This window comes from Vigna unguiculata, chromosome 5 (genome assembly GCF_004118075.2).
Source record: "Vigna unguiculata cultivar IT97K-499-35 chromosome 5, ASM411807v1, whole genome shotgun sequence".
In the NCBI taxonomy this organism is placed as follows: Eukaryota; Viridiplantae; Streptophyta; class Magnoliopsida; order Fabales; family Fabaceae; genus Vigna; species Vigna unguiculata.
Window position 1 is genome coordinate 5,988,820 of NC_040283.1, and position 9,943 is coordinate 5,998,762.

At 34.9% G+C, this 9,943-nt stretch overlaps 2 protein-coding genes across 2 annotated transcripts; both read left to right on the forward strand.

Moving 5' to 3' along the window:
- Positions 1–5,146: 5,146 nt before the first annotated feature.
- LOC114184393 lies at positions 5,147–7,635 on the forward strand. The gene is made up of 3 exons (XM_028071704.1): positions 5,147–5,210; positions 5,352–5,442; positions 5,815–7,635. Exon 3 carries the CDS (start codon positions 5,819–5,821, stop codon positions 6,518–6,520), a length of 702 nt encoding a protein of 233 aa, XP_027927505.1. The 5' UTR covers positions 5,147–5,210; positions 5,352–5,442; positions 5,815–5,818; the 3' UTR covers positions 6,521–7,635.
- On the forward strand, positions 6,797–7,396 carry LOC114183074. Its single transcript, XM_028069922.1, has one exon. It carries the CDS (start codon positions 6,797–6,799, stop codon positions 7,394–7,396), a length of 600 nt encoding a protein of 199 aa, XP_027925723.1.
- Positions 7,636–9,943: the final 2,308 nt, after the last annotated feature.

Sequence of the window (9,943 nt, forward strand, 5' to 3'; positions counted from 1 at the left end):
GAAATTTAATTAATTAATTAATTAACAAATGTAGGTAGTAGGAGCCTTTATGACATTAAATATTGTTTGATGTGATGTAAAATAGTATTAGTTCAAGTGGTTGAGAGTACTTGGTTTGTATGAGAGGACTTTGGTTTGAGTCCTATGTATGCCAATTATATGTTGTTTGTTTTATTATTAATTTTAATAATATGTATGAGCATGGAAGTGGTAATGTAACCCTATACTTATGTGAATTATGATGAAACATAAATTGCTTGAGTGGTTGTGCATTGATTTGATGATAAGCATGGTATGGGTTCAAACCTTGGTGAAAAGGCAAAGAAAACCTAGCAGAAGGGCAGGGGCTAAAAAATCACCAAATGATGGCCCTTGAATAGCAATTAAAACATCATTAAGGTTATTTTCGTTTTGGCATTTAAACCCACGCCAAATCTTCATCTAGTTATTTTATGCATATGTTCTTATGAGTATGGTGCCTAGAAATCATGCCATATATGATCATAATTTGGGGCTTGAGGGTTGCATTGTCATATGATGGAAATTTAATCAATAAAATGTGTATATTGAATCTTTGCACTGAGTATGTTGTTAATGTGAAAACTTGGGTTTTTGGGGTATATAATGTGTTAATATTAACCTCAAACATTTAGTACAATATTTCAAATTGATTGGTATGAATGTGTATGCAAATTGTGCATGCTATTGTTGGTGTCTGTTGAGTCACAGTGCAGGCGAGACTAACAGAGACTCAAATCATGTTGCGGTTCGAGCATCTCGCTCAGGCGAGGGAAACTGGTCCTGGGCGACAGGTCATCTCGCTTAGGCGAGTGTGTCTCGCTCAGGCGAGAATTCGTGTATGTTAGAGGTTGTGTTTTGGGGCCTCTCGCTTAGGCGCATATTTTACTTTTGGGCGAAGGGGTATCTCACTCAAGCGAGAGTCCCTCGCCTAAACGAGATTTCGAGGGAGGCTTCATTGTATTGTTGAACTCGTCGCCTAGACGAGGCACATTAGTCCTGAGCGAATGAGGGTCTCGCCCAAGCGAGAAGGAGCTCGTTCAAGCGAGAAGGAGCTCGTTCAAGCGAGACTTGTGGGTTGCTATTGTAGCATGGACTCGCTCAGGCGAGTGGGCCTAGCTTAAGCGAGATAGGCTGGGCTGTTTCGACAAAGGCTTTTAGTCTAAGCGATATATAATGTTATTGTGTGTTCAAGACAAGTGTTAATGTTGGGTCAGCTTGGATGTGTTGGTATTGGGATACGTGGTCTACAAGAGTTCTAAGATATCTCAATGGTGGGCTTGCTGGTGTTCCTTGAGTTGTGGCTCGGAACGTATCCCTTGAGTTGTGGCTCGGGATAGGGGTTAAGCATGTGGCATTCTATGGGTTGTGGCCCGGAATGACTTCCCTTGAGTTGTGGCTCAGGATAGCGGATGAACACGAGGAACTCTTGAGTTGTGGCTCGGGTTGGCGAGTGTTGCCGGTGTGAGTGTGCTGGTTGTGGCCACTACGGATGGGTCCAGATGGATGCCCTCCTCAGTGATTAGCTGACGAGTTTAGTAGTCCTGGGACGTTATGGACTATGTTCGTATTTGGGAACTCCACTTGACGTTACGGTGTGTGATCCGTAGCATGGTTTCCCGCACGTGCTCTAGCGGTTGTGGCCAATAGGTGTGGCAGCAAGACATCTCGAGGTATTCTCTAGAAGATGTAGAACACAGCTAACATGGTGGTGGCCATGTGGAAGGAAAGGAATGAGGTTCCTTTGATGCGAATCGATATCAAGCATGGTTGTGGCCATGTGGAATGAAAGAAGAGTTTTCGTTTGATGTGTTTTGTTATATGTATATGATTGATATATGTGTGTTTATTATATTAGCTCACCCTATTTGCTTGTGTTTGGCGATAATCGTGTGCGCGGTACACGTGAGCAGATGATATTGCAGGTGGTTCTGGTGAGGCATAGGCTTAGAGCGTGGGCTAGTATTGGGAGGAGATTTTATCAGAACTTTTATGAAGTTTTTATGCTTTCAAATAAATTGTAATTATGAATATTCTGGATTTTTGGATAATTACAATTTTATTTATACTTATGGATTTTGGTTTAATATTTGACATAATAAAAGATTTAAATTTCCGCGATTTTGGAAAATGATGTTTTTCTTAAATGAGGTTGTTATTTATTTCTTTATTTTATTATTTAAATTTGTAATATCCGGACGAGATGTTACACCTGAAAGCTCTCTCTTCTCTCTCTACTGAAACAAGAGCTTTGCTAGGGCACAGAAAGATCCTCTCATTTAAGGGCCAGCTAAGTCCATCCCAACCCCAAGTAAGTCGATTCTTAAGATTTCTGGGCATTTTTTCCCTTTACACTATTTGGGGTACGTTAGTTTGGTTGGTTTAACCTCCTGCCCTCGTTTTGTCCTTGTTTTCCATGTTTCAGCACTACTTCAGTTCTGGGAGCTATGGTGCTCCTTAGTTTCGGATCTGTTTGCTTTATTTACCCTCAATCCAAGTAAAGGAAGCTAGGTTTTAACGATTTAAAGTCATTTCTTCCATGTTTTTGGCCTGTTGAATATTTTTGGATGCTTGAATGATATTTTGGATCGTATGAAACTGGCTTGCTTGTATTCTTGTATATATTTTGAGTTAGGTTTCTGCTGCATGTGTGTAACAGTGACGAGTACTGTCATTCTTGCCCAAGCGAGCTCGTCTCGCCTAAGCGAGAGTACCTGAAACTCGTCCTGATTCTGTTTGAGCTTCTCGCTCAGGCGACCAACTCTGGTTTTGAGCGAGGCATCGTCTCGCTCAAGCGAGAATGGCCTGCCCAGGCGAGAGTGGCTCGCCCAAACAAGCCCTCGAGGAAACCAGTTGTTCTTTCTACTCGCATCCTCGTCCAGGCGAGGGACTTTAGTTTTGGGCGAGTGGTGATCTCGCCCAAGCGAGCTAGTCTCGCCTAAGTGAGGGCTCGCAGAGTGCCACTATTACAGGCCTCGCTCAGGCAAGAATGCCTAGTTTAAGCGAGACAATTGTTGTCGTTTAGGTGAAGGCTCCTAGCCTAAGCGAGAACAGTGCAGGTTGCACTTTATTTCCATGTTTACGTTGTGAGTGGCTATTTATCTTGACAATGCATGAGTTATATGAGTTGTATGAACTAGAATTGGTATGCTTGAAGTGGTGGTGTGTTGGCATGGGGATTGGATGTTTGAAATGAAAGTGGTGGTTATGGTATGAGAAACATGAAATTTGTGTGAGATAGGCGTAATCCCATGGGTCTCATGGGGAGATCTCATGGTGGTGTGTAGTGTATATAATTAAGATAAAGATTCAAGTAAGGATCGCATTCCGAAACTCTAAAGGATCAGTTAGTCTCACGTAGAGCAAACTGATCCAAGTGGTGAGAGTAGCGGGAGACCCTGGTCTTTGGCAGGATAATGGCCTTAGATGCTTGAAGGCTAGCCTTGTGTGTGGTAGGGTGAAACCATTGGCAATGGCTCTGCAGAGCAGTAGAGGCCACCACAAGTGCAAGCGTCTAGTGAATCCGATCTTATTATATGTATCTGGATAATTGAGTCATAGTGTTTTGCTTGTATGCTATAACATGACCTTGTGCCTACTCTATTGCATGTTTCAGAACTGTTTTACATATCTGCTTGCTATAATATGTTAAAAATCATTTTTCACTAGCTTACCCTTTCATCTGTGTTTGTTCTTATTTTGTATTCTCTTTTGCGATGATCACCTTATTGGTGGGAGCAGATGGGAAAAATGCTAAAGGTAAATCTGGTGGTAGCAGCGGTGCAGTTTAGTTTATCCTATCATTCATGGCTCTTAGGAGCAGTTTTATGGTCCTAGAATCCTTTTTGTAATTCCCTGCTCTAGGAACAACCTTTTGCATAGTGTTAAACTTTAAGTTTATGTGTTGGTTATGACATGGTGGTATGCCTAAGTTTTTTTTTAAGTACTTTTATAAATGATTGTAACAGTAAATTTTCTTATGTTTCCTATTTATATGATTGCTTTTTTAATATTATAATTTTGTGATGTTTTATTAGGTAGATTTATTCTACTTTTTGTCTAAGTTTCAAGAAGGCAGAAAACAAAAGAAGATAAATTTTGTATTTTATAAAAAGTTCAAAACTATCAAAATTAATCCTGACATGTGATTTCTAAAATTTAAATAATACAGTTCTTGATTTTTGTGCTTTCAAGGTGGAAACATAATAGAATCTTACGGTAAGTGATAAAAAGAAAATAGGTAATAAATAATATTTAATTCAGAAATTAACATAAGAAAAAAGTTAATAAATTCATTTATTACAAACTACTATTGCGAGGGTGAATGGCTACCAAAAATTCGATAACAGTTAACCGATAACATTGGATGCATATAATAATCATAAAGATGACACAATCATGGCGCAGTTATTTATAAAATCTTTAAAGTTTATTGGTTTTTATTTTTATATAATGCTCTATTTTCTCATTTATGATAAATGTGGAATTTAGACTCACACTTAAACCAAGTAAGATGGACACACGTTACCTAACCCACACTGTCAGGAAGACTTTCGATATTAGGTCCATACTGAACTCGTCTGAACCCAAAACCTTAACACAATGGGTTTATGGGTTTTTATTTTTATATAGTGCTCTACTTTTTCATTTCTGATCAATGTGGGACTTATACTCACACTCGGATTCCTATCATATGTTAAGTTTGCAATTGATAACTGTAATAATTTTGTCTTCATGGACAAAAATAGAAAGTCATGATGTAACTCAAGAGAGTGAAATATGGTTTTAATTGTTGCTCCCTTAAAATTCTTTTAACATTGTGTTAGTAGAAGGTATCTTCAGGAGTCACTAATGAAATTCTTGTATTTAAAGCAAAACAAATTTATAATTCCCCCTTTGAAGGAAATGAGCAAAGCATGAAGAATCAAACTTTGTTTTTGAGATCATTTAAGTGGAAGATACTCAAAGAATGACGTGAAACTTTTGTGGTGCAATTCGTTCCTTCAAATCTTATTATAAAATGGAAATTGATGCCATTATTTAGCTTCCCCGACGTCAAGTATACTTTCCTTCAAAACTATATTTGAGGTATTTTAATTGTTTAAAGCATCTTAACCACCAGAGAATTATCTTCCACAATATTTTGTTGACGTTTTCCTTCTCTTGAAATTCCTCCTGGTGTTTGTTGAAATGTACCTTAGAGTTCTCTTTTGCTACTTTTCATAATATGTATACATGCGACTGTGTTTCTTTTCTGAGATTCATTATTTATAATTTGTTAACTTCCATTTTTCAATCGCGTGACTAACTTCGATTTTTTTTGTGAGTAGCAGGGTCTAAGAGAAAAGAGTTGGACGAGAGGTTATCTGGTGGACTGAACAAATTCCTACATCTAGCTTCTATTTGGTCTATTTTATTTCAAAGGTTCAATTCCATTTTGTTATTATTATAAGCTTGATCTTATATATCTTACTAAATAACTACAAACTTTTTCTAATTGACGAATGAAAAATTTAGTTGGTTCATGGATGATGTATCTATCATCTGCCATCAAGTTTTCTCCTTATGCACACTTTTTCATTTTTTTTTGTTGAAAGTGTCTATCATAATTTGCACAACATATTTGGTATTGCGATTATTATTTTCTATTTCTTTCTTTGTTTCTTGTGTTTGCGATTATAATTTACACAACATTGTTTCTAAAGGTAGGAGTGAGTGTATAGATACAGACGCAAAAAAGAATATTTGAAGTGTGAAAAATTAATTGGGTGACGTTGTGTACTTGTTTTTTTGCAGTAAAATGTCAATTCGAACAAACAAAATGAAAGCCGTAGCTGTGTTGATGAAGCAGTTGACGACAGCAAGGAGGAAATTTGATGAAAGGGGAAGAGATGAATCATTTGATGGGGAGTTGGAGAAGTTGCGGTCGGTTCTGAACAAGATAAAGGATGTGTTCGTGGAAGTGAAGAAGAATGAAGAAAAACTGCTTGACACATTAGCAGAGGTGTATGACCATCTTCGCAGGTTAAACCGCAGGAAGCTGCATGAAGACATGGATGGAATTTGTAATAGAATCAGAGATTATGCTCTCATGTTGCTACCAACGCTTGTTTTTGATGACTCGTTTAAGGACGAGGATCACAAGGGTGGAAAAATATCTCACTCATCGGAAGAGTTGGTGCAACCCCATCATCAGAATAATTGGACTCTGGAAGATTATTACCGGTTACACCATCTATCAAGATTTTATTTTTTGTCTCTCCTAATTTTCCCTGAGAACGCTGTGATAAGGAAAAGAAATGCAATTAATTTGTGGATTGGGGAGGGTTTCAGTGAAAATACATATAACGATACAGCAGAGGAAGAGGTCGAGGATGTGATCGATGATCTTTTGAAATGTGGTGTGATTGTACGCTGTGGCAATGGAAAGGATCCCTTTGTCAATAGATTTCGAATTCTTCCTGGCGTTCGTCGTCAGTTGTATTTAAATAGAGATTTATAAAATATCAGATCATCGCCATCGCCGTTACTGCTAGAAAGAAAAAACGTTACAATAGGTGGAGTTGATGCAAAAGATCATACTTTACGTAATATTTTTAATATAGGTGCAAGTTATCTGAATTTTAGACCGCAATGGGCCACTGAATTGAGGAATTTAGAGGTGCTTCAACTTGGGCATTGGCAAGATTCAGCTTTGCATCACATTGAAGTTGGGAGTCAAGAATTCTTGAAAGATCTGAGATATCTGAAAGAGTTGAAGTATCTGAGTCTGCGTGGGATGTCGAGAATATTCGAGGTTCCATCCTCCATTGCAGAACTTGAGAAGCTACTGATTCTTGATGTGAAAGCATGCCATAATTTGGAAAGACTACCTGATGATATTTCATCAATGAAAAGTCTGACACACCTTATTATGTCTGATTGTTGCTTACTGGAGGGCATGCCAAAGGGGATTGAGAAGCTGAGTAATCTGGAAGTACTGAAGGGATTTCTAATAAGTACTTCTGAAAAGACTCCTTGCGAAATATCAGATCTGGTAAATTTGAGAAAACTAAGGCGACTCAGCATACGTATAGGAAGTGAGGCCATGATTAGGGATGGGGAGTTTGAAAGTTTGAGATTTTTTTTTGCACTGAAACATCTTAAAATATCTTGGAGCGTGTCTGACCCAAAGTATGATAAAATTAATGTCGTTTTACCATCAAGTTTGAGAAAGTTGCATCTTGAATGTTTTCCTGGAAAGTCTTTGGAAGAATGTTTTATGCCACTCCTTCCTAGGTTCGTGTTCATATCGATGGAGCTAAAGATAACGGGAGGAAAACTGGAAAGTATGAAAGTAGATTTTCCATATGGTGGAGTATGGAATCACTGCGTCTGAAGTACCTTAAGCAATTGAACGTGGACATAAACGATTTGAAAGCATTGTTTCCTAAGCTGAGATATGTAGAAGTTAAACAAGTCTCAAACATTTCATACCTTCAACATCAATGGACAGATGAATAGGACTTCATGCTGTAAAATGTTGTAAAATGTTGTGCATATTGTTTAATTTGTTCTCTGAATAATATTATGTTATTTACACTATGTTGTATATCTAGAGTGACCAAAAGTTGAAAAATAAGGAAACAATAAATATGATTTGTCTGTGTGTTACTAAACTTTTTATCTCCCTATTAAGTGCTTTGAATAATGCCTTCTACATCGTCTCCTTTGTTAAAATAACATACTTCTCCTGCTCACATAAATAATAAGATGGTACTGAACAAATAGATATCGAAGTTATTTAAACAACTATTAACAAACAAAAACAAACAACACCTTTGGAAATTTGAATCTAATTTATTATTACAAACCGATTTATATTAATTAAAAAAATATTACATGTTTCTTTATATTTTAAAGTATTCCTTTTAATAAATGTAAGCATATTTTTAAGATTTACTTTAAGGGTATTTATTTACTTTTGTTATATTCATTAAAATAGTACTAAAAGTACAACAATTTTTCCAATTGTTATAAATAAATTGTAATATATTTACGATATAGATTTAATTTTAATATATGTTGTCTAAAATTTACTTTTTTTAAAACAGAATCTTCAATAATTGTTACTGAACAATAAAAAATATATAATTATCTGTTTGAAATTATTTTCGGACACTAATTTTAAAAATTAAATTAAATTTAAATATTTTTATACACAATTAATACACATGAAAATATATTAATTACAAGAAAATTATTTTAATTTTGTCTTAAATTATTCAGAAATATATTTATGAAAACGTGGATTTCAAAGATATTACTTTATTTCATAAAAATAATTTTGATACTTATGTTTCACTTTTTTATTTCATATATAATGTTATAAATAAACTTAATTTTATTGTACAGTAAGTTATAATAAAAGGATATTGTATCTATGGATTAAGTTAGATACAATTTTTATTGTATTTTATAGAGAAAGAGAGTTCATATTTATGTATTATATTATAAAAAATAAAAAGAAAATTATGGTAAGAAAATATTTTAAACATAATAATATAAGTAGAATATGATCTTCATTTTGTACATCGTATAATATTTTATATATTTCATTTTAGAGGAAAATGAAATCAGATAACATAATAAATTTAAATTAATTAAAAAACAAGTTAAATAATTATAATAAAAAAAATTAGATGAAACATAATGGTAACTAGTCAAGTTTGGTACACAATATTAAAATTCAATTATTAAGTTAAAATAATTAAGTAATTCTTTTCCATCATTATTAAAAGAAAAATGGAAAATTAGCCAGAAAATTAAATAATTGAAAAATAAATTAGGTAGTTTTGCTTATTATGACATACATTTGATGTTGAATTTATGATTTTTGTTTCAATTTTTATCATGATGACAACAGATCGAATAAGAATGGTGTCTACTACTGTACCCATAACAAGAAAGTATGATTCCTTACCTGTCACGTTAATCATCAAACTTTTTAGAAGATGATAGAGATTGGTGTGTACGGGGAGAGATCAACAACTCTTTGTGCTTTGCTTGCTTTTCAATATGAGTGACTGATTTCTTTTTGTGGGATGTAGTTTGAACTTGATTTCTCTGTATTGATTACTTCCTTAAATGCTTATTTCTATTTTGTTTTAATCAATGGTTTTTATTTATTTTCTCTATTCTATTTAACTGATTTGGATCAAATTGTGGTATAATCAAATCACCATGTTCTTATGGGTAGAGACTTCCTTATGGTCTGGATAGGGAAAATCTTGCATAGTAAGACAAAGATTCATTCAACTAAGAGTAGAGGTAGAGTAGTCAAAACGGGTAACCCAGCCTGGTCTGACTCGACCCACAACGAGTTGATCACTTAATGAGGCAAACCAACTCGGTTCATTTATTAACGAGTTAAAGAAATTTGAACTCGAGTCAATCCAGTGTGGGTTAGTGGGTAAAATGGGTTGGTTCACGGACTCACGTAATTAAAAAATACAATTTATTTATTTATTTATTTAGTCAAAACTAAATTATAATTCTAAATAAAATCTAAATGAACTTTAGTACAATCCAAACACAAACCAAAATCACAAAAATATAAATTATCTGTGTTGGCTAAAAAAACACCTAACATGACTCAAATGCAAAGTCCAACTTAACCAAAAATACTTGTATAATCTTTTATTTGCGGGTTGGCTCACCAACCCGGCTCACCCCGGATTCTAGGTGAACCAAGTCAAAAATAAACCCGTATTAAAATTTATAAAAAAGTTTCAACCCAATCCAGTCTAAACCTGTGATAAATCTGGTTGACTCATGAGTCCCAACCCATTTTGACAGCTTTAAGTAGAGGAATCACACTGCGTTAGGTACCTAGATTCTAATTTGTATGAATAAGTCTAGATCTACAAAAAAGAGTACTTCCAAA

Excerpts from the sequence above, each read along its gene's own strand:
- LOC114184393 (XM_028071704.1), top strand. The coding sequence starts at position 5,819 with ATGTCAATTCGAACAAACAAAATGAAAGCCGTAGCTGTGTTGATGAAG.
- LOC114183074 (XM_028069922.1), top strand. The coding sequence starts at position 6,797 with ATGTCGAGAATATTCGAGGTTCCATCCTCCATTGCAGAACTTGAGAAG.